Source organism: Zonotrichia leucophrys, chromosome 8 (assembly GCF_028769735.1).
Source record: "Zonotrichia leucophrys gambelii isolate GWCS_2022_RI chromosome 8, RI_Zleu_2.0, whole genome shotgun sequence".
Lineage (NCBI taxonomy): Eukaryota > Metazoa > Chordata > Aves > Passeriformes > Passerellidae > Zonotrichia > Zonotrichia leucophrys.
The window spans coordinates 6,384,033-6,407,529 of record NC_088178.1 but is presented as its reverse complement, the minus strand read 5'-3'; the positions used below and the strand labels follow the sequence as shown (position 1 = coordinate 6,407,529).

The window sequence follows — 23,497 nt, the reverse complement described above, 5'->3', positions numbered from 1 at the left end:
ATGCTGAAGTCTTTCTTATTCCCACTTCCTCAGATAACAATGAATAAATAAACCCAGGGTGATTCCAACCCTCAAACTATTGTTAGGGCTGACAGGAAAGGGTGGTTAGGCATAACCAGGGAAGTGATGGAATTGCTGTCTCTGGAAGCATTCAGAAAACATGTGAGTTACGGTGTTTTGGGACATGGTTTAGTGATGGACCTGGCAGTGCTGGATTAATGGCTGGACTTGATGATCTTGGAGGGTTTATCTAGCCTTAATGATTCAGTGATTAAAGAAAAGACATTGTAATGTTCTAGTGATCATAATGAAACTAAATTTTTATTGTCATGCCTTCATGTAGTTGCTCAAGAGCAAAGGTTTGGGAGTGATATATAGAATTGCTTGGGGCTTATCCTGCTGTTTCAGAATTGAGCATTAGGAATCATTGCCTTGTGACCAAACCCCTAATGGTGCTTCACTTCCTTTCACTTTGAAATTTCTGCTGATGGTTCAGGTCTGACGATGGTCCAGCTGGATCTGAGAACTGATCCTGTTGAGCAGTTCCCCAGGTTTTTTAAAGATGCACACAAGAGTAACCTCTGGTACTTGGTTGGTTAAAAACAGTTCTGACTTTGAAGGCCTCTGGTGGCCCCTGATCTTCACTGAGTGCTCAGAAAGCAGTGGCCTGTGGTGAGCCTGTGGGAGAGCCATGAAGTCCTGATTTGCAGTTTGTCCCTCCAAGCCTCTGGAACATGTCCAGTCAGTGGAGGTTGGCCAGGAGGTTACACAGAGCTCCAGCTGGAGTTCCCTTCCTGGATTTACAGAGGGCAGTATTGCTGCTCCTGCAGAGCTCGCAGTCACAACCAGCCCTGTAATGCGTGGTAGCATAAATACTACAATATAGTTACAGAATAAATATAATTCCTCTCTTCTTTTGTTTATTTGCAGAGCTGCTAGAAACACTGGCATGACTGGAATTTAAGATACTGGATTCTTACCCTGAAGTAGAGGAAATAAACACGAGAAATTTCTCCCGCTCAGGCAGGTAAATACCTATATCTCCACAGTTTATGGGAAATTAAGTTCTTGGTAAACAAATTAATTGTGAAAACCTTCCAAAAGAGTAGTAACTGATTTGCTCTGTAAAATATAGTTCAGAAGGAACAGATTAATTTTAACTATATCTTCTTTTTTATTTATTAGTTAAAGGACCTTTCATACTGAACTCTGCTTTGAGAAGAGGGGAAGCCTCTCCTGTGTGGATTTGAAATAGATACTTGGCAGTTGCCTTGAATAAACTAAGGCAAAAATGTCTATCATAGATCCTTATCAACACATTGTGGTAAGTAGCACTGAATCGTATATATATATATATCTATGTACACACTATCTTCTCTGATATATATACACTGTCTTGTATAATGACTTCTCTGCTGGAAGTTACTCTATATAAGGACATAACATTAGAGTTGTTATTATTTCCTAGAAGAAATGGTATGTCTACTTTTCTTCTTCACAGTGCAGGTTTTTTTGGGGGGAGCGGGGCAGGAGGAGGAGGTTGTACTCTTTTCCTTTTCATTAGTATGAATGTGAATGGAGAGAGAAGTTGGCATTTTGGGATATTTAGATCTTAAACTGGTGTATGTCACTAATGTTGGTTCAAAGAGAATCCTCACAATATATTGTGCAAACTCAGAGTGAGATGATCTGTGCCACTCAGCAGCACACTGTGCCCCTGCTCCCTTCCTCCTGCTTTATTCCAGTTTTCCTGCTGCATCCTTGTCCCAGCTGTCACACCCTTGGGATGGCAGTGAGCCAATGGATCCCGCTGAATGAGCAAAAAACCTGTTCAATACAAAAATAGACAAAAATTTCTTAGGGAGAAATCCTTCCCTGTGAGGGTGGGCAGGCCCTGGCACAGGGTGCCCAGAGAAGCTGTGGCTGCCCCTGGATCCCTGGAAGTGTCCAAGGCCAGGTTGGAAAGGGCTTGGAGCACCCTGGGATAGTGGAAGGTGTTCCTGTCCATTGCCTGGAGTGGCACTGGACAGGCTTTGGGGTCTCTCCCAGCCCAAACCACTCTGGGATTCCATGGAAGGGTTAGAAATCCCATTCTGTGCTGTTGCAGCTGGCCCAAGGTGAGCTCAGCCCATGGATGTGTGGAAGTAGGAGGAAGGAAATGGGAGCAGAACTCCCTTCAGTGGCTCAGCAGCCTCTCAACCTTCCAGCACAGCTGGAAGTGAGTTTCCAGAGCCAGCACTGGGATGGCAATTCCTGCCCAAGCCAAAATCCAGAGGCACACTGGGGATGTTCCTATCAGGGGCTTCCTGTGACAGCACTGGGCTGACAGCAACAGTGAGGTGTCCCCAGTGATAGCTGCCACACACTTGTCACAGTGTTTTACTTTTACACAGCTAAAAATACTCCCTGTGCTTCCTACAAGCGATCTCTTATCGGCCCTGTGGTTTGTGCCCCATGCACTCACATCCTCCACGCCAGTGTGCAGCCAGCAGATGTCAAACTGGCTTGTACTCCCTGCCCAGTCCTGGGAGCTGCTGGGAGGGAGGACAAAACCTCAGGGTGATGTCTGTGTTAAAACAATGCTGGCTTAATTCCTCCCAGCATCAGTGCCCTCTCCTGGATGGATTGCTTGGAATGATCTTTATCTTTATGGGAGAGGTTTCTGAGGCACTCGGTTATGTATTTTAATAAATCTTACTTACATAAAAGGACTTTTTGATACCAATAATCAACAAAATGGAGCTGTCCTGCATATGTAATATAATACATAAAAAATGTGTGTAGTAAATGTAGTTATAGCTCCCTGGGAATGCTGAACTGTTGCTAATTCCAGAATCAACACTGTTTGTGCAAGAGCTGATCCTTTAATTGCTTGGAAAGTGAATGGAAATCTTTGAAGTTTTTAAATTTGAAAACTGAAATCCTGTGGAAAGTTTTTATTGCAATTTTGATCAGTCATGGGCAGCAGGCTCACATTAATGCAAAAATACTGGATTTAAATGATATTTGGCATTAAATTACTCAGAAGGATTCTGCATTTTCCAGAAATCCTTGTGCTGGCTCTTGTGTGTTTTCTGAGCTTTTTTTTTCTCATTTTATGAAAGACTCTGATGTATAAATTAGGATGTTCAGAAAGCTGTTGCAGGTGCAGAGAGAACTGACTATTCCAAAAATGCAAAGAATTAAACTGTGTAATACCTCTTCATTTACTTTGATATGGGGGATAAATATTATAACAATGGAAAAAAGATAAAATTTGTGTGTGGGCACTGAAGTTTGTCTTAACTATAATACCCTGTGAAAGAAGAGCATGGGCTCCATGAAAATCAATTACTTAAGTAAACAAGCAAATATTTTCATTTGTCCAGCTCCATTGTTAGCTCAAGTGTCCTTAACATGAAGGAAGTAAACCCATTTAATACCTGTGCAGTCTGCCTGCCTGCCTGGCTTGCAGAATGCCCGTGTCCTGGTGGAGCTGTGCTCTGTGACTCAGCATTCTGGAATATGACAAATGTGATTTTGAGCCCATGCAAATCCCTGGCTGGCCGGGCACGGCCGGAAGGGCGGCAGGCAAAACCCGCCCGTGTGCTGGGAGATCCTGGGGCTCTGTCCCTACCCCTGGTGGGAAGGGGTGTGTTGGTATGCAGGGACAGCTAAATGAGAGCAGCAGAGCAGATAATCAGGGAAATTTTACTGAGGGCAAGGAAAGCGCTCAAAGGTGAGAGAGGAACAAATGAGAGCTGAGGTGTGAAAACAGGAGATGCTGAACTGTGGCTGTGCAGTCATGGAAAATGTAGATTGAATAGTGAACACTGTCCACCTGAGTTTCCATAACTCAGAAAACCCATATTCAGACAGAGCATGGTGAAAACTTTTTGATTTTTCTCTTTTCCTCTCTACATTTATGGAGAAAGAGGAAGTGAAGTGAAACACATGCGAAGCATGTCACTTTGGACAGTGTATTTGAGTTTTTTAATCTGTAGAATCCCAGAATGGATTGAGTTGGATAGGACCTTAAAGCCCACCCCACCTCACTGCCATGGGCAGGGACAGCTTGCACTGGAGTTAATGGTGAGCTTTTGAAATTTGTAACCTGTCCTAGATTTTTAAAGGAATGTGGATGTTGCTCTTCTCAGTGTTGCAACGTTTAAGTGATTTATTTACCATAATCTGTTTTTCAGAAGTACTTGATGTATTTGTACAGATTTTTATCAAGACTTAAGGTGAACGTAAGTCACTTGAGAAAACGCAGCTTAGTCATCTGAACTAGCAAGGACTGGATTTGTAAGGGCATTCAGAGTCAATACATTTCTCATTGTGTTTTCAGGGGCCTTCATCAGACCTCCTTCTGAAAAACTAATAAAAAATGCTTCTGAAATATGGACATTTATGCCTTTTGATCTCCTTAGAAACTGCATCCTAAGTGGAAAATTGCTCTAATTTCCACTTGCATTTAATTTGCATGAAAAACATTTATTTTAGTGTAAGAAGAGATGTAGACTTTCAAGCTTCCTGTGTGTATCTGTGTATTTATTTTTTTTACTAAGAGGGAGATTGTTTATTTCAGTAGTGGCAAATTTCTTCCAAGTGTATGACCATGGCCAAATATTAATAACTGTGTAAAACTGTAATCCTCAGTGTGTTGTTTTGGGTGAGGCACAGGGAAAGAAGATACTGCTTTTCTGTTTTGCCAGGCCTCTGTGTTTTCACATGCCTTTCAGAAGATCGCAGTCTTAAACCAGACTTAATTTCCTTGGCAGTGCAACAGCTGGAATGATGGACATTGCTGCTTAAGTTAATAAAAAGCAATTTTTGTGAAGGCATTAGTAAAACAGTTATAAACTTGTAGTAGAAATAGTGGCGTTATCTGTGCTGCTGGGAAGAGAGCAAACTGGGAAGTGGTGGCTTGGCCTTGCTTTGATGGTAGGCATAAGAATTTTGGGCATATAAGTTTAGCCATATGGGAGATGCAAGCAAATTACTTTACAGAGTGCTTGTTGTCAGGGAACATTGTGTAGTACCCCCCTTTTCCAGCCAGAGCTGTGGGACATCAGAATGGCACATGAACTTCATCTATCAGCTGAGAACTAAGCCCAGCACACCCATGTCCCATCCTTGTCACTTAATTATAACTCCTCTTCACTGTTAAATGCTCAGTGATCTCTGATTTGTGGTCTCCACCGAGGACAAGCTCTCTCTTGACAGCTGCGAAAAAGGAGGAGGGTGGTGTGTTTGTACTTTGGGCTGTTTCTTTTAATTACAAGGTTGGATATGACAAAGGAAATGCTTCAGTCTGTATGAAGAAACTGAGACCAGTTGTGAAACCAACTCTATCAATCTGGCATACTTGGGAGATAATATAATGGAAGATAATAAAGTAGCTTTGGACAATTTCAGAGAGCAAGCTGGAAATAGGGGGCAGCGAGAGCCCATGGATTCTGGGGAGTCACAGCTTGTAAAAGTTTTTGGGGCAGGGTAAATGTCAGAGCTGGGGTGACTTCACACAGCCCTTCCCAGATACCCACCAAAATCCCCATTTACCCTTCTGTGGAGGGAAACTCTGGACTTCTTTTTGCCCTCTGGCAGAGGCAGAAATTTGTTCAGGGAGAATTCTCATCCTCCTTCCCGTTTATCCATCTTAGAAGCTGCAGTGCAGAAGGTGATGGATGTCACTCAGTCATTGGGAAGTCTTCATGTCAGCCCATGCAAGGCTGTGAAATACATGTTGCTCCTTAGAAACTCTGGGTTCCCAGAGTTGAGCCCTCTCTGCTGGGTCTGATGTTTTAGGTGAGCAGCATCCCACTGGGAGTGTTGGGAAGAGTCTGAATTCCCTTTTTCCTGTGGTGCTGAACCACTTGCAGTGCCATGACAGTTTCAGTGCACCACAGCTGGCATTGCCACAGTTTCCTCCTTGCCTGCTCATTTGGTCTTGGATCCAGATAACCCCTGTGGCTGCCAGGGGAAAATTCCAGAGCCAGGCAGACTGTCCTGGCTGGATCCTGGAGCAGCTGGCACAGTGTGGGGGTGATTCCAGCCAGATAAAGCTGATAAACTCAGTGTCTGGGTCAGGCATGGCTGCAGTGGAGTCATCTGTGGCCACCTCTATGAGAGTGTGGATGTTTTCCACCCACCCTGCATGGCTGTGGGTGTTTTCTCCTGGAGCCTTTGCCACAGGGATGTGGCTGTGCCTTGGCACACCTCAGGCTGCTGCAGGAGTTGTGTTGCTGTCACTGGAGATGCTTTTTATTGACTCCTGACTCAAATGCCACTTAAGCACTCACAAGTCACTTTGCTGTCTTTAGAAGATTTGTTTTGGCCTTCCTTTTTTCCTTTTTTAAATTTTTTTCCAGAAAATTCTATGTAACCTATGAGATGTTAACTTTTTTCTTATTTATTCTCATGAGAATATTCTCATTTATTCTTATGAGAGGGATCCAGTTTGGCTCAGGTCTCTGGGTGTGAGCTGTAGACACAAAATAAGGAGGTTTGGCTGAAACAACCAGTTCTGGAGGAAAAAAAAGGAAATATCCAGATGAAAAAATACCAGGAAAACACCAGGCAGAGCATGAATAAGCATGTCCCATAGCAAGGGTATTGTCTATGATTTTAAATTAATTTCAGTGAATTTCCTGATGGTGGCCTTCTCCCTGGTTGTTTTGGTCCCAGTGAGTGAGTTTATTTTAATGTACTTCACAAGGTCAGTGGGTGGTTAGGAAAAGATAGAAAATATACAATGGTGTGAGACCTGATCCTGGCTTTAATACCTCACTTTTCCTTCCAATCTCTGTGTCCCTGTAAAGGCAGTCTTGGCTGCCCTGCAGTCTGCACTGGTGATTCTCAGTGGTTTCTAGCAGGTTGGTCAAACTCAGGGCCATGTAGATAATGCAACACTACAGCCAAGTTAGTGACCTCTTTTATTAAGGCTTTTGCTTTTTGTTTCTTAATTTCATGTCTTTTCCTACTTCCCTGGTTTGCTGAGGACACACCTGCTCCTAGGCAGGCAGCTCCTGCTGTGTGTTTGGGCTTTGCAGGAAACAAGAACCTCCAGAAAGTGCAGGAAAGGTGCTGGTGGCTGTTTTAACAGCTTGCTTTGCACCTTCCTTACATTGTCTTGACGCTGCTTTCACACTGAATATTGATGTGTACTAGAAAGTACAGCACTAACTCTTACCCCTTGTGTGTGCACTGTGCATTTATCTGCTCCAGAACACAGACTTTGAAGTAATTCCTCTCATTCTTTTTAGCAGGGGAAGGCAATTACCAAGACAAGCTGTAAAAAAGCCCATTTTTATTTTTCCCTTGCTGTTCTCAGTGGTTGCTGCCTGACTAAATGCCTCGGAGCAGGTTCTGTGGTGAGAGGGAGTGTTGTTGGTTGAGATTAGTAGGTGTGGCTGCAGGAAAATCCAGCAGCCCCAGTGCAGGTACCTCTTGGTAAAGCTCCAGGGTGCAGTTCAGCTTTAGGATGCTCTATCCAGTATGAGTTTCCCTTTTGTTTTGACTGGGTGATTTCTCTCTCTCTGGTTTTGGACAAAATGAAAGCTTCTTTTGAGAGATGGGGTGTTTCTTGGTTCTGGATCTTAATCACCTGTCACTCTCTGACTTTCAGGTGGAGCATCAGTACTCGCACATATTCACTGTGACAGTAAGGAAAGCCACAAATGTCACCAAAGGAGCCATTGGTGACATGCGTGAGTACCTCTCTTCTCTTTCTATTTTGCTTTTCTCCTGTGAGCCTGGGCAGGGAGGGGGAGCTGGTGACTCATAGTGCATTAAATGGTTGTCAGTGGGCTGGTGGTGGATTTCTGTCTGTCTGTCTGTTTGTCTGTCTAAAGCAGCGTCCCCGTGTCAGTGCTCACTCTCACTCAGAGAGCAGATGTGCCGCTCCTCCTTTCATTGATCCAGGAGGGCTGAGTGAGTTGTAAACGATTTGCCTACAAGCCAGCAACACCTACAATTAGCTTTTTGGCTGGGTCAGAAGTGCTGTGTGAGTGCAGTGAAACTGGAAATTGCTGCCACCTCACAGGGCTGTGGTTTGGTGGGGGATAAAAAGGGCCTCAGCACTGCTGAGTCAGTGCAGAAAGCAGAAAAAAACATAAGTCCATTAAGAGAAAACCCACCCAAACGGTCCAGCAGATCCTGTGGTGGGGAGATGGATGGCAACAGCACCTCTTCCTCTTTCTAGGAGGCTGCTGAGCCTCTGGACTTCACAGCTGAACAGGAAACCACTAGGAAGAACAACTCTGCTCTGCTCTTAAGGAGGGAAAGGGAGAGAATATTAGCTGAATCCACAAAAAGAATATTCCTTTTTTCCTTATGTCTGTCTGCTTTGCTGCCAGGCCACCTCTCCCTTTTCCCAGTGCTTGCAGGCTGGGGCAGGGAGGATGAGTATAACCTTTGTCTCCTGCTCTCCCATCCAGCTGATTGGACATACAACTCCTGGAAACTACTTTTGGGTCAAAGTACATCTGCTGCTCTGACCCACCCATCCTGCACTTTGCTCCAGGGGGTTTTCATCACTGAAATCTGCTGTTGTTGCTAAAATTGCAGGAGGGTTACTTGAGAGGGGGATGTTCAACAGCCACAAGTACAAGGGAAGAGAGGGGAGCCCTGGAAAAGGGGAAAAGAGGGAATTGTGAACCTGTCATCCCCTGTGGGGTGAGGGGAAGGAGCACGCAGGGAAGATGCAGTGGTGTGTGGATACAGATATATATAATTTCATACATATGGTGGTCTTTAGATAAGAAGACCTCGGGAGAGGAGCTGGAAGAGTGGAACAAAGAGCCCATGAGTTTGTGTGTGTAAGAGGATGAGTTAAATGGAAAAACAAAGGCTTTACACAGGTCTTGGATGCAGGTGTCTGTCATGAGGCAGTGTGGGCAACATGGGCAGGAAAAAAAAGCCATGGCAACTTTGTGCACTAGATCAAATATGGTCCTATAGTATAAACTTTGAATATTATTCTTCAATATAATTGTATTTTTTTTTCTAGAAAACAAAAAAGTCCTCTTATCTTAGCAAGTCATCAAAATCAAGAAGCTGCTCAGGAAGAACATTTTATTTTGATAAAACCTGCCAGAGTGATGCTGTAGGGCCGCTGAAACCTGCTTGGCTTCTTGTCTGAGACAACTGCCAGAGCTCAGTAGCCTGAGGCACCCCCAGGCAGAGGCATCTCTGGGTGAGCTTCAAGGACCCAGGGCTGGTACTTGGGGTCCTGGCAGATCCCCCAAAATGAGAAAAAACAGACTGTTGTTTTTTTTTTTTATTTTGGGAAAATTAAAAGTATTTTTATTCCCTGTTGTGGGAGCCTGGCAGCTACTTGATGAAAAGAGTGATTGTGTTAATTACTGTGGGGAGGTGCCTGAAGCTGAGAGTGTAGAAGGGCTTTACAGTTGATTGTGCCAACTTGTGTATATATATATATATATATATATATATATATATATATATATTTGTTTTATCTGATTTGCCAAAAATTAAACTTGTTGAAGGAATCGCTGAACTTTTCCATCAGGTTTTCTGTCTCAAGGACAGGAAGATGGCTGTGACAGACCATGTGTAAGCCCTGTTTGGGATGGGTGGCTGAATTTCATTTTCCTCATGGACACTCCCAAGCTGTTGACTCTTCTGATGAGTTCCCCTTAATTTTTTCTGTTGTTTTTGCTCCAGGTTATGAACCAGAAGTGCTCTGGGAACAATTTTACATTGTGGTGTGATGGAGGCCTGGGGCAACATGAGGGATTTTGTTTGTTTTGCTGTTGTTTTTCCATATCAGCATTTCCAAGACTTTCTGGAACAGCTCTGAGAGATCTGAGCAAATCTAAGTTTATGAAATATGCTGAAGTGCTTTGTGTGACATTTTTCATCTGGAGGCCCTGAACTCTACCTGTGCTCAAGGAGTTTTAGCTGGCAGATCTGGTGCGTGTGGTGCCCCCCACAATGGGTGGCATGGAGGCACTGACTCCTCTGGCATGCCCATCCACACCTCTGTCTCCTCAAGCCCAGGCTGGGCAGATAACCAGTATTTCTAGAAAGTTTTCCAGGATTTGTTGAGCTCTTCATGAATGGGCAGTGTAAATGGTTGTGTCATCCTCAGGCCATTTTGTCATTCCTTGAATCCATGTGTGGGAGTGATAAATGAGATTTCCTGTAAGAACTCCCCACCCAGGGTGGTGGGAAGGGGACAAAAGAGGTTTGAGGGTAGACCCTTTATTTCCCATCAATTCATTCAAGTCCCTTCTTATTTCAGGTGTCTGCCCATTACTGTTGTCTCTATAGAAGTCCTTCCTTTATTGGTGTCACTTGTCTCAGTTTTAGTGTCCCCTGGGAGTGGGAGTGATAAATGTGACTCCCACACCCTGGATACCTCCTGTCAGCATCCAGGTGGTGCAGCTGTAGCTGTACAAAGGTTTAAATCCTGGTTTGGAGGCTGCTGCTCTGGGAGGTGTGCTCAGCTCCTGAGGTTTATGAGCTGAGTAAGTGCAGCAGGTGGGTGCTGGGTGACCTTGGCTGGCTGCTGTCACTCCCTCTGTCAACAGCACAGGGAGAGAACATGACAAGAGGGTCACGTGACGACAGGGACAGCTCTCACCTCTCACCACACAAACAGGCTCACTCAGAGAAAATGACTGTAATTTATTGCCAGTTAATTGTAGCAGCCTAGGACAGTCAGGAATAAAGGAAAACCCACCTCCTGTACACCTTTCCTTCTGTCCTGCTGCATCCCTCTACCAGCTGTCATGGAGATTGGGGTCAGCCAATGCACTCTGCTGAATTCAGAAACACAGGTCAATGAAAAAGAAGACAAAACAAAATACATTAAGAAGGAATTGTTCTCTGTGAGGGTGGTGAGGCCCTGGCACAGGGTGCCCAGAGAAGCTGTGGCTGCCCCGGGATCCCTGAAAGTGCCCAAGGCCAGGATGGATGGGGCTTGGAGCAACCTGGGCTAGGAAAAGGTGTCCTTGCCCATGGCAGGGAGAGCTTTACAGCCCCTTTCAACCCAAGCCATTCTAGGATTCTATGCCCCTGCTGCCCCAAACCTGCTACATAAAGCTATTACATGGTGAAAAATCAGGAAATCTGCATGGCTTTGGTGAGGATTTAATTATCTTAATTTAATTATCCTATTGCGTAGCTTGCTGCTGATTGCAGACCTTGTAAAATCACTTGTCTGACTGGACCTCCTGAAAAAGACTTTGCCTCTGGCCCAGTGAGTTCTTATACAGTAGATGTGTAGTATTGAGTCTACTCAGATGCCACCCAAACTGTAGAGCCCTTCCTTACTGACATGACAGTACAAGAACTTGTAGGAAAAATCCCAGAGTCCAAAACTGCAGCATTGTGGAAGAGAAATGCTTGGAACCTGGATCTCCTTTCCATAACATCTCTCTCCCCTTCTGGACTTTCAAGGATCTTGGTGGAAAACTGGGTCAGAGGAAGCATTGTAAAATTTGTCTTATATATTTAAGCGTGTATTTAAATGTACTAGCTTTCACAACAAACGGTGATATCTACGGAGGGAACCAGTTGTGTGACTCTGCTCTTAGCGATCACTCATCTTGCTTAATCCTGTTTGGGATTTGCAGCTTTTCCTTGCTTCATCTTCTTTTGATGCTGTGGTAATGAACAGTGTCATTCCAGTGTGGGGATACCAGTCATTGGTTTCTCTGGGTCTGGATTGAAGGCACTTGAGACAGTAATTCATGTTGACACTCAAGTGTTTATTATTTCTTATCAGTAAAACAGTCTCAGTACTGTGAGTTGGGCAGCTTTTCATTAGAAGGCACAAAATGGCCAACAATCTCTTGTTACAAGGTCTTTTAAAACTAAACTATCCAATTAACAACTGACACCTAGATTATTTTCCCTTTTAACCCAATAACTGATCCCAAAGAGCTGCAATGGGAGTTTTCTGCCCAATTACAAAATGCCACCCAAATCCATGGAGAAGAAGGAAGAAGAAGCATGAAAAAGAAACCCAGGATGACGCCCTTCTATCTTGCTTCTATCCACAACATACTAAAAACTCCAAAACCTAAATTTCTCACCAAGTGACACACCTACACTACTCCCTATAATCTATTTCACGCTTTTGTGGATTCTAGTTCATCTTGTAGTCTGGGAAACTTTCTCCATGAATGAGGGTCAAAGTCAGTGCTCCCCTGGGGGTCAGGGCACCCCAGAGCAGACAGAGAAATATTCCCACTGCCCTGGGTTTCCACATTCTGGGTATTTTTAGGAAAAAATTCCCTTTTTAAAAATGTTTAAAGTTTGCTAGCTTGCAGCACTGGCACTCAGCTTCTCTCCCAGTTGCTGCCCACCCCGTTGGAATCAAGGATTCATCTCCACTGCGGTTTAGCTGCTCAGATGAACAAGAGCTGGGAGCAGTGAAGTCACTAGACCTCAGCTCTCATTGCAAAACTTGGCCAAATAGAGCTGGGAAGCAGCTCCTGGGTGGCTTTTGGCATGGTCAGCCCATGTCACTGCAGCCAGCTGAGTTCAGGAGATGCCCTTTCTCATGGCTTCCCACATCTCCAAAGGAAACTGGGATGGGAGCACACCTTTACTTGTCTGGCCCTGGGATCTGGGAATTGAGGAAGGGATGTGCAGCATGCCCTGTTTGTCCCTCACACCCCTGTCCCCTGGGGCCGTTCCCTGTGAGCCAGAGCTCCTGGGGTTGGAGCTGGCTTGTTTAACCCAAGTCATGACAGTCCAGACAGGTGTGAGCACGGTTTTAAACCTGGCCTAGCTGAAAGGAAGGAACTGGAGATCTGCCTGCTTGTATTATGGTTTCTGCTACAGCAGCTCATCCAGGACTCATCCAGCTGTTGTCTGGTCTGCAGCTGGCCAGTCTTGCACCCTAAATTAGCTACAGTGCACTTACCTGGTGCAGTGCCATCAGATAAGGCTCTTCCTGCAAGGCCCTGGAGCAGCTCCTGGTTTTTGCAAGGGGAAAACAAGCTAAACTGCTCCCCTTTTCCAGCCTAACAGCCTGGGAAAAGTAGGTCAGAGTTGGCCAATCCTCCACATCCTACAAGCTGCATATGCAAGTGTTCATGTGGCTGAAATGTGGATCCATAAAAGACGGATAAAAGAAAAAAATCTTAAATGAACAGTGCTGCTAACAACTGCTCAAGATGTCTGCTGCAGATCTGAGCCTAACACTGAGGCAACCAAATGCTAGATTTCAGTTTCCTTGGCACACCCAGTATCCTTTCCCTTTTGTGTGGATATCCAGTGCTGGGAGGGGGAAGTTGTGCTAGAAATGGGCTCTTGTGTTCCACAGTGAAATTGATCCAGATAATGTTGCTCTTCCCAGCTGCAAAAATACGATTTTGATGAGACATTCTGTCTGAGAGTGCTTGCCATGGAGTTACTGAGGGAGGACCTGTTTCTGTGAGACGTTGGTGAAAGCTCATTCCCATCCTTACGAAGCTCTCCTGTGACTCTGTTATGCTGTGATGGTGACATGGAGCAGTGCTGGCTCAGGCCTGGGATCCATCTTGTGTGGCTGGAGAGCCCTCTGTCCCTGCTCCAGGCTGTGACCAGCCCCAGAGCTTGGCTGGGAGCTGCTCCTGTCCTGTAGGCACACAGCGTGTGGTGATTGGGAATGGGCCCAGCCTCATCCCCAGTGGGTGCAGCTGTGAGCAGCAGGTGAGCAGCACTGACAGCAAGGAGCCATGGAGTGCCCAGGGGCACTGAGCAGCCACCAAAGGGAACAGAGGCCACACAGGGGCAGGGCACCAACAGGAGGGGATAAAAGGTTGAGTTAAAGAACAGGAAGGGTGGATGCTTGCAGCTTTCTGAAGGGGTAAGGTGGTGCTCTGGATATCATGGCCATCTCAGTTGTGACACTGTCCCATGTGCTGTCCTGCTCCAGGCAGAGCTTCCTGGTGGGGCTCCCCTCCAGAACCTGTGGATGTCACTGTCCTTCCAGTTTGGGCCTTTCCATTTAGCAGGAAGCTCCCATTTGTCCCCTGTGATAATTTGACTTTTTCTTGCTTTCGATTCTTTTCCCTCTCATCCCCTGTCCCAGGAGTGCTTTGAAGATGTGTTAGGGTTGGACTAATGCTTGATCCATGGGAGAATTGTTAGGGTTGGACTAATGCTTGATCCATGGGAGAATTGGGAAGAACATCAGTTACAGTGAGATGTAAAGAAGGAATCCAAACAGAGTAAGAGTGTGACACTTCCCACTGATCCTGTCCTCTCCTTGGCTGCCTTCAGTGAGACTCCCTGAGCTGGATGTGCCTTTGGGGTCATCAGCTGCCTCTGAGTTTCTCTTGCAGAAAATTCACTGGTTTTCCTTCAATCCACATAGGTCTTCTCATCCACAGCTCTTTGGGTAAGGAATTCTGCAGGTTGCTGCCTGAAGGAGACTTCTAATTCATTTTGAAAATGTTATTTTAAAAGCATGAGCTGAAGAATCTGAACTGTATCATTTTGGGGCCTGTGCAGATAACCTAGAGAAGGCAGTGTTTCTTTTCTTCTTGGCCCTTCTACAAATGTGGCTTGACCAAAAGCTGACTTGTTTGGGGATTTTTTGCCCTTTCAAGGCTGGATCAGTGGGAGCACTGGTGTCCTGCCCCAGTGAACTGGGTGATAGTGCAGAGCCTGTGCTGGGAGCTGGTTCTTCCCTCCACTGAAGTAATGCCAGAGATGAAAAGCACATAAAAGACACAAATCATGTTTAATGAAGGTATTACCTAATCCCAGGATTTCTCATAGCATAGGTGCTGCTTCAGAGGTGCCTTACTTCCCTTGGAGTCACCTTCCGCTCACGGAATCTGGCACTGCATCAGCCCTTTGCAAAATCCCCAAAGCCACCAGCCCTGGCATTCCCTCTGGTGCCCTAAACACAAGCAGCAGGGAGTACTCCTGGGGTTTTTGGGTTCCTGTGGCTTTCTGGCAAGTCTCCTGGTATCTGAATAATTGCTAGACTATGGATTTGTTGGAGCATTTCAAGTATCTGTTCCATGGTTGGAGGGACAGTTATTGATAAGTACAGTTTTTAAGAATTCCCTTTTTAAAAACTGAAAAATCACATGAATCTGGGAAAACCCATGATTTTAAAATTCTTTACTTTTTCTCCTGACTGTGGCAGAGACATCAACTAATTTCTGTGCTGCTGTGAGGCCCCATAAAAGTCACAATTTGAATAGAAATTCTGTAGTTGTTTAGCTTCCTTCCACTTTCAGGAGAGAGAGGTCGTCCAGCAATTCCCATTATTGGCTTGACCTCAGCCAGGCTGCTCAGCTGCATTTGCTGAACAAGTTGTAGTGTGGAGCAGCAAGCAAAAAAAATGGTGGGAAATACACAAAGATGGTCCTTTGGGACCTAGTAAGTTTTTATCAATGGGATTGCACTTAATGGTAAATAAATTAAAGGTTATTACCACTTTTTATTTTTATATAGGTATATGTCTATCTCAGTGTTATATTTGAACAGGCTTTCTATAGTTTCTTTATGGTAATTATGCTGTTGAAGTTATTGAAACTGGAATGACTGAAATATAAATCATATATCTGAACTATTAATCATATTACTGTAGAGCCTGATGATAGCCATCTCACCAATCTTAATAACACAAGATCAAATGGTTTGCAGTCATTGCAGAAAATTTTACAGGTTTCCCTAATAGCCAGATTGCTTAAAGCATTACTCATTTTTCACTGTGAAAACGTTTGACCCTAATTATTGTCCACTGTGTGTTTCACTTGGTGATTCACAATGCAATTTAAAGGGAGAATCCTATAGCCATGACTTAAATAAAGGAGATAAATCAGATGAAGCAAAGTCAGTGAATCCTTACTTTCTACCTCTCAGCCATTCCTAAGGCAGCAGTTTAAAACCAGCAGAGGGGATGCTGGCTCTGCTCTTGGTTTTGGATGTGTGTCTTCAGCTCCTGGAGCTTTGGGTGGGAGGGGGCTGTAAATCTGGATTATCACCAACATTTTGTTAATTACCTAAGACCTCATCTGCCTCCAAGCTGCTAATTGCAGGACCCTCATTGGCATCAGTGCTGAAAGGCTTAATTGTGTTTTTTAGAGGGCAGGTGGGGTTTGAGATACTCGTGCTTAACTGTTGGTTCAGCCTGCCTTGTTTCTGAGAAATGGTGATGGAGCAGCAGGCTTGCATAAGGAACAGCCTGAGGGCTGAGCTGCACAGAAACTCTGCTTTCCTCAGAAATGTCCTGGGAACAAGTGCAATTCCCCCACGTGGCTGCTGCTGAGGCAGCTGCTGCAACACAGGACCAGTTCCCCAAAAGAGGAACTTTCCTTAAGGTTGGAAAAGACATTTAGGTCATCAGGTCTAGACAGAGATCGTTCTCAGACATAAATAATTCTCTTGTCGTGATTGAATGGCAGCTTTTGACCCATACACCATAATGATTCTTCCTCTTAAAAACAAAATATGGATGGCAGCCTTCCAGTGCCTAAAGGGGCTCCAGGAGAGCTGGGGAGCGACTTGGGACAAGGGCTGGAGGGACAGGACACTGGGAATGGCGTCCCACTGCCAGAGGGCAGGATGGAGAGCGTTCTAGGGGAAAATCCTTCTCTGTGTGGGTGGCACAGGGTGCCCAGAGAAGCTGTGGCTGCCCCTGGATCCCTGGCAGTGTCCAAGACCAGGTTGGATGGGGCTTGGAGCAACCTGGGACAGTGGAAGGTGTCCCTGCCCATGGCAGGGGGTGGCACTGGATGGGCTTTAGGGTCCCTCCTAACCCAAACCATTTGGAGGTTCTGTGATAACAGGGTGATCAAGCTGCTTTTAGTTACATTTTCAGCTTAGTTTTTTTTTTTAACATTACCTGGCAAATCAATTAGCAGAAGCCCAGGCAGGAATGCTGAGAGTGCACGCTGGCTGTTTAATGTACATTTGATAACTTCAGTGTTTTGAAATACATTAGCTAAATACTTCTGTGTTATTTGCCAGGTAGCTAGTAGTTTTTGATCCCCATCCAAGGATCCAAGGAGTTAGATTTTGATTCATATAATATATCTTAAAGAAGTATTTTGTATTGCTTATAGCAGTATCTTAATCAGAGCAAGCAGTCTTCCCATATATTTTCATCTAAAGAAGGAAGTTAAAAAAGAATAGATTTTCATTTTCTTAGCTGAAAAAGCTCCAAATAAACTCTCAAACATGAAAGGGCAGGTGATTAAATCTTTGCCTTTGGTTAAAAAGCTAATAAAGAGATGGAGTGAGGTGACTTGGCAGTACTGAGCTACCAAGGCTGATTTTTCCAAGTTTAGTTGATCCATGCCTTGGGTTTAGTTTCTGTTTCAACACCTACTGGGGTTTGACTGACAGAAAGGTAGTGATGGATCTGCATGTCAGAGGTCTGGGATTTCTTCATGCTTTGGGAATTTAAATATAGATATTGGAAACCATTTGCTGTTTGTGTCGATAAGAAAAATTGGATTTTTGTAAGCATTTGGACTGATCACACAGCATGATCTGAATGGAGAGGGAGGCACTGATCTTTTGCTTAGAGCTCTGCTCAGCCATCAGGATTTTGTCTAAAATCAAGGTTTCTGTAGGCAGCTTCAGTCTCTTTGCAGGGCAAGCCTGGGTGTTTATTGCTAAAATCATGCTGGATATCAAGACTTAACAAGACCTTGTCGCTTAATGGATTTTTAGTTTCAGAGAGCCTTGTTTCTCTTGATTCTTTTCTTTGTGGCAGAGCTTTGTGTAGTAGTTGGAAGGAATGGAAAAGTTGGCAAGTTGGAACATCTGCCCGTGAGGAAAGACTTGGGGCTTGATCCCCCAGTTCCCCTGCCCAAAATGAAGAGACAAGATCAGGCATAATTCCTCAGCAGCTAATAAAAGTTGCTATTTAAAGTCTTTCCTCACTGATCCCCAGCTTAAAATAGCTGCTTGTTCATTACTCAAGGAGCACTGAGACCACCTCAATGTAGCAATTATTTGAGCCCCACAGGTATGGAGCACAGTGGAAAACTCCTTGACAAGTTGGATTAGGATAACACTGAATAGGATTTGCCTGGGGACACATTCAGAGCCTTCTGAGTAATTTCCAAAAGCCTATTTTTTGGTTGTTTGGTCAGGGTTTTTTCCCCAAAAGATACTTGATTTGATTTGAAATTACCCAACTTCTTTGTTATCTTCTTTTCTTTCTTCTCCCAGTAGGAGGGAGAAGTGATTCTGGTCCTCAGGAATCTCATGGATAAGGTCTTACTGAACTCCCACAGTTTCTAAAATTCGTCTTTATTGGAAAAAAGTATCTTTAGATTGAAAATGTGTACAAGGAGGAATGTTTGGACTTGCTTTTCCTCATGGTAAGATTTAATCTGGGCACTGCCCAGGCTCCCCAGGGAATGGGCACAGCCCCAAGGCTGCCAGAACTCCAGGAGGGTTTGGGCAATGCTCCCAAGGATGTACAGGATGGGATTGTTGGGGTGTCTGGGCAGGGCCTGGAGTTGCACTGATGGTCCTTGTAGGTCCCTTCCAGTTCAGGATATTCTGTGATTCTGTGTTTCAGTGTTGGAAAGATGTGGGTGTTTCACCAGAGCAGAGGAGGAAACTTTTCCTGATCCACCATAACCACAGAAATAACTTCCCCTGCTCTCCTGGGAGGCTTCTGAGCCCTGGCCTCATTTGACACAAACTTCCCCCCTCGTTGTACAGAAACCCCTGCTTTCACTGTTAGAAAGTTCATTTTTATGGTAGCATTCTGTGCTCTCGGGAATGGCTATTTTTAGACACATCCGATGGGATTTGCCAATGTTTTCTTTTCTCCCCCAGTAATTCCTATCAGCTGCAGTTGCCATATCTCTGTTTCCAGTCAGGGTTCTGCTGTGTAAATGAGATGTCCTCATCCTGTGGTGACTCCCCAGGGCTGTGGTGGTGGCAATGTTTCAGAACTGAGTGCTCCTTATGCTGTGTGCAGCACTGCAATGCTGGGACAGATTTCCTCCATCACTCCCAAACCAGCAAAGGTGAAAGAGGATCCAAAACCCACAGCAAACTGCTTGTTTTCATTATTTTGTGGGACACTTGCTGCTGTGGCATGAGCCAAAGCCATTAAAGGCTAGAAAGAGAGGAAGAAGTAAAAGCTTTTAAAAACACCACTCTCTGGCAGATGTTTGCATATTCCCAATAAACTTGACTCAGTCCCTGTGCCCTTCTGTTTGCTCAAGGCTTTGCCCCTCTCCTCCTAAAACCCTAATGTTTATTTTGGGGAGATTGTTGGTATTGTTTGTGACAGTGTTCACAGGGGTCCGAAGAAGAGGGAAGAGATGAGGATCTGACTCCATGTTTCAGAAGGCTTGATTTATTATTTTATGATATATATTATATTAAAACTATACTAAAAGAATAGAAAAAAGGATTTCATCAGGATAGCTAAAAATAAAAAAAAGAAAAGAATGATAACAAAGGCTTGTGTCTCAGACAGAGAGTCCAAGCCAGCTGACTGTGATTGGCCATTAACTAGAAACAACCACATGAGACCAATCGCAGATGCACCTGTTGCAGATAACCATTGTTTTTGCATTTTGTTCTTGAGGCCTCTCAGCTTCTCAGGAGAAAAAATCCTAGCAAAAGGATTTTTCAGAAAATATCATAGCTACAGTTGTTGTATCATTTTTGTCATTGCATTTATGTAGCTTAAAGAGTTGCATATCTTTCTGTCCTTTCCCATGAGTGGTACACAGAACTGTATCATTTTTTCCAGCCCAAGCTGGAGTTTTCCCTTGCCTGACCTGTGTTGTGCTCCACAGTTGACACTCCAGATCCCTACGTGGAGCTGTTCATCCCCACTGCCCCCGACTGCAGGAAGAGAACCAAACACTTCAACAATGACATCAACCCCGTGTGGGATGAGACCTTTGAGTTCATTCTGGACCCCAATCTGGAGAATGTCCTGGAGGTAAATCCCATGGCTGGGCTGGGCAGGTGAAGGGTAAAACAACAGTGCCTTGCACATGTGTGGCATTTGATGTCTCAAGATCACCTCTTTGTTTAAAATGTTAAACCTGGGTTTAGCTGTGGTGCTAAGCAAGCAGTGGTGGATAAATTGAGTTATTCAAGGAGTAGCCTGAAGAGTCATTACCAGATATGCCTGTGAGTCACCCTTGGACAGCTCCTGAGGGATAGTAACTTCTTGTTCCTCACATCAGCTGCGGAGTACTCCCTGCTTCCTACCCTGATTCAGCCCTTACAGATAGGGAATAGGTGGGGCTTAAGTCAAGTCTCTGCCCAAGGAAACAGAGCAAAAGGCTGGTTCTGCTGTGTCCTCCTTGCCTGGAGCACACCCAGGGCTCTTCTGCACACTCCAGCCTTGTTGGCCAAGCCACTGTTCAGTCTCATGTGTTAAACTTCTCCGGGCTGCACACAAGAGCTGAATGTTAGCTGTGAGTGTTTTCTGAGTGGGCATGGCAAAGGATTTAGGGTTAGCTCTGGTCCTTTGTGAGCTCTGTTTTTCACAGAGGATGGCCCTGCCACCTGCTCTCTTCTGACCAGAGCTTACAGAGTTCAGTCTAAATTGGACGACTGGGACAGAGGCTGCAGCCTGTGAAGGTTTTCCTTGAGCCTGTGACCATCAGACCTTGGGTCTGAAAGGGAATTGTGCTCCTGGGGAAGGCTCTACTGTTTGAGCATAATACCCATTCCTTGTTGGATCTGAAGAACTATCCCATGCATCCTAGAGACAAAAGATATTAGGGAATTCACAATGATTTCCTGGGCATCAGTTCCTGCCTGTTCCTCTCTGCCACTGCTGGGTCTCCTAGAGCAGAGCCTGGGCCCTGCTCTGAGCTCCTTTTCACTGAGGCAGGTTCTCTAGGAGTGTTTGAATTTGTTGAGGACGAAATTTGGTTCAAGGGTTTTGAAAAGGATAAAATTATATTACAGTCACAAACACAGCAAGATGGATTATAGGTAGAAATGCATCTTTACAATAACAAAAGGCTGTTGCTGCTTCTGAGATAGTGCAATAAAATTCCCTGATAATTGCCCTCAAAGAGTAGATGATAACATTTAATAATGGTTAATTGTGGACCTGGCAGAGTAGGAAAGAGCCTTTGGATTCTACAATGGAGTGCAGTGTCCAAAATATGTAAAGTCACCTCCCCACCCTAATACTCTGTGAATTCTGAAGCTCAGACTCCACAATCCTTTTGACTCCTTCGATTGTTTCAGTTTTCATCTTTAACTCTATCCCAAGGGTAATTTGCCTTCTGAAGTGTAGGCAGCTCTTAGAATCCCACTAAGAAGTTTTTGCTTTTGGTTTTAAGAGACAGAACTCAGAGATTGCAGGAATGGGCATAAAGTTCTGCAAGGAAACAGAGCAAGGTAAATACCATTAAAATAATGAGCTCTGTCCTAAAAGAAAGAGAATTCATAATTTCAAAGGGTTGCTTGTGGCACAGGATGAAGAAAATTCTTTATAGCTGAGAAGAGGCTGATCCCAGATGTAGCAACTAATTATTCAAGTGATTGTATCTTGATTCCTTTTGTTTTCTACAAAAGATGCAGTCCAAGCCACGAACATGTGATATTTTAGAAGATATAATGCCACAAAGTGGAAAAAGAACCTGTAAATCAAATTAGTCTGCAGATCTCATTTAAAAACCATGTAAATGAGAATTTGAAATTCTTTCTATATGTCTTGAGGACTTGGAAAGCAGCCACTGGGAAAAAGAAGTCTGCTAAACATAGATCCACATGGATTAGAGCAAAAGCATGGAATGGTGTTCTTGCATATCCACATCCTTCTTTGGATATTATCACATTTTTGAAAGGTCTGCTCCAGCATGGAGGGTATGAGAAGAGACTTGAAAGTCTGGCTGGATACAGAGGGCAGCTTTGTGTAAATTGGAATGCTGCACATTTTGCCAAATCACTGCTGTAACAATCTTGGTCTGTGGAGTCAAGGCTGGGGTATGTGGATTCCATCTTCTCTGAAAAGTTGCTGGATGTTTTTTATAGTTAGAACTATACAAGTTTCTACACAGGGAAATTTTACTGACTGGAAATATGAAGGTACTGTGCTTTGCTTCTACTGTATGTAGAATTTGAAGGTATTGGAAAGATGGTGTGATTTGCTGCCATAAAGGTGCTAAGATTAAAATCCTGTTGTGAGTAGTCCTGGTGTACTTCTGCAGTTCAGTTCCTTGAAGTGCCACCTCCACTTATCCTGGTTTAAAAGAAATGTCAGTTGGCAGTGGGCATTGACTGGGTTGGGTCAGACCCATTCTTCTTCCATATAATTTTTTGATAGGCTTGATGGAATTAAAAAAGGATTTCTTGCAGTGGAATTGAATATATGGATATCTCTTCCAGGTTACTCTCATGGATGCCAACTATGTTATGGATGAGACTCTTGGCACATCCACGTTTCCCATCTCTTCTCTGAAACTGGGAGAGAAGAAGGAGGTCCAGCTAACTTTCAATAATGTAAGTTGGACATTCATGTCTTTGCCCTGGTCAGAAGTTTTCTGAGTATTCAGTGTTGCCCATGGATGCCTAAAGACACTTTTAAGCCTTAATTATCTATCTTCTTACAGCCCTGCTGAGAGGAGAATTAAGCAAAGCAGTGCCACTGAAAGCCTTGGTGTCCCTGCTGGAAGAATCATCTTTAAATGTCCAGTTTGGGACTTCCTCTGCCTAAAGCAGTTTCTTTCACACTCAGTGCAGTTTAGTTTCATGGCCTCAGTCAGTGTGAGGTTACTCAGAGTTTGCTGGTCAGTGCATTGCCCTTCCTGCTGCTGCCTGTGGCTTCCAGAAAGCTGCAGGAATTCTTTTATCATTACACGTTTCACTTTCTGGAAGTGGCTTGTTGTAACACAGACCTGCTTAACATGCAGTGATGCAGATGATGCAGTAATTGGATTATTCCCTTTAAACATGTCTGCAAATCAGATGGAGTCCCTTGAACAGGGCTTGTCTGCCTGCACTGTAACTCCTGGAAACTGTTGTTAAAGCTGGATGGAATTAAGCTTGTTCTGCACATATTGATATCTATAAATACCATCTGCATTTCTGGTTTGGGTTATGGTTTATTTTTTGATTAGAGATCTTGATTTGTCACCACTCTGCTGTTTTCCATCTGATACAATTTTAAAGCATAGTTAACAGCAAATAACTGGTTAAAGGCCTATTTATTGGAAACTAGAGACCTTTATATGTTTTTGAAGTTTAGCATTTCATTTGGCATAGCCTTAGGGCAGTTGGAATTTTGATACATTCCATTATTTTTCCTTTTTAAAATAACAGCATTTTTGAAGTTTCTGCATATTTATTTCACTACATTTCAGTAACTCTTGGGCTTCCAGAGCATGGGCTGAGAGCAGGTCCTGGTTTTGCCAGGCATGAGGTGGAGCAGTGAGAAAGAACTGATGAATGCATTTTGCAAACACCGTTCACAGAGCTCATTCCATAAATACAAGGCCTTGCCTTGCTTGAACTTCTCATCAGTGTTCAGCAAAGCTTAGTAGGGAGTCACAGGGCAAAAAAACAGTGCATAAAAGGTAAATACACT

The 23,497-nt window shown here is 44.2% G+C and overlaps 1 protein-coding gene across 4 annotated transcripts in view; it reads left to right on the top strand.

The window, feature by feature from the left end:
- PLA2G4A (phospholipase A2 group IVA) overlaps positions 1-23,497 on the top strand; it is a 68,365-nt gene that overhangs the window by 14,809 nt on the left and 30,059 nt on the right. For all 4 annotated transcript variants that reach the window (XM_064720350.1, XM_064720352.1, XM_064720353.1 and 1 more), the window contains exons 2-6: positions 931-1,027; positions 1,186-1,324; positions 7,607-7,688; positions 19,737-19,885; positions 22,300-22,413. In XM_064720350.1, coding sequence (XP_064576420.1) covers positions 1,292-1,324; positions 7,607-7,688; positions 19,737-19,885; positions 22,300-22,413 — 378 coding nt within the window. In that variant the 5' untranslated portion in view covers positions 931-1,027; positions 1,186-1,291. The remainder of the gene's footprint in view (positions 1-930; positions 1,028-1,185; positions 1,325-7,606; positions 7,689-19,736; positions 19,886-22,299; positions 22,414-23,497) is intronic.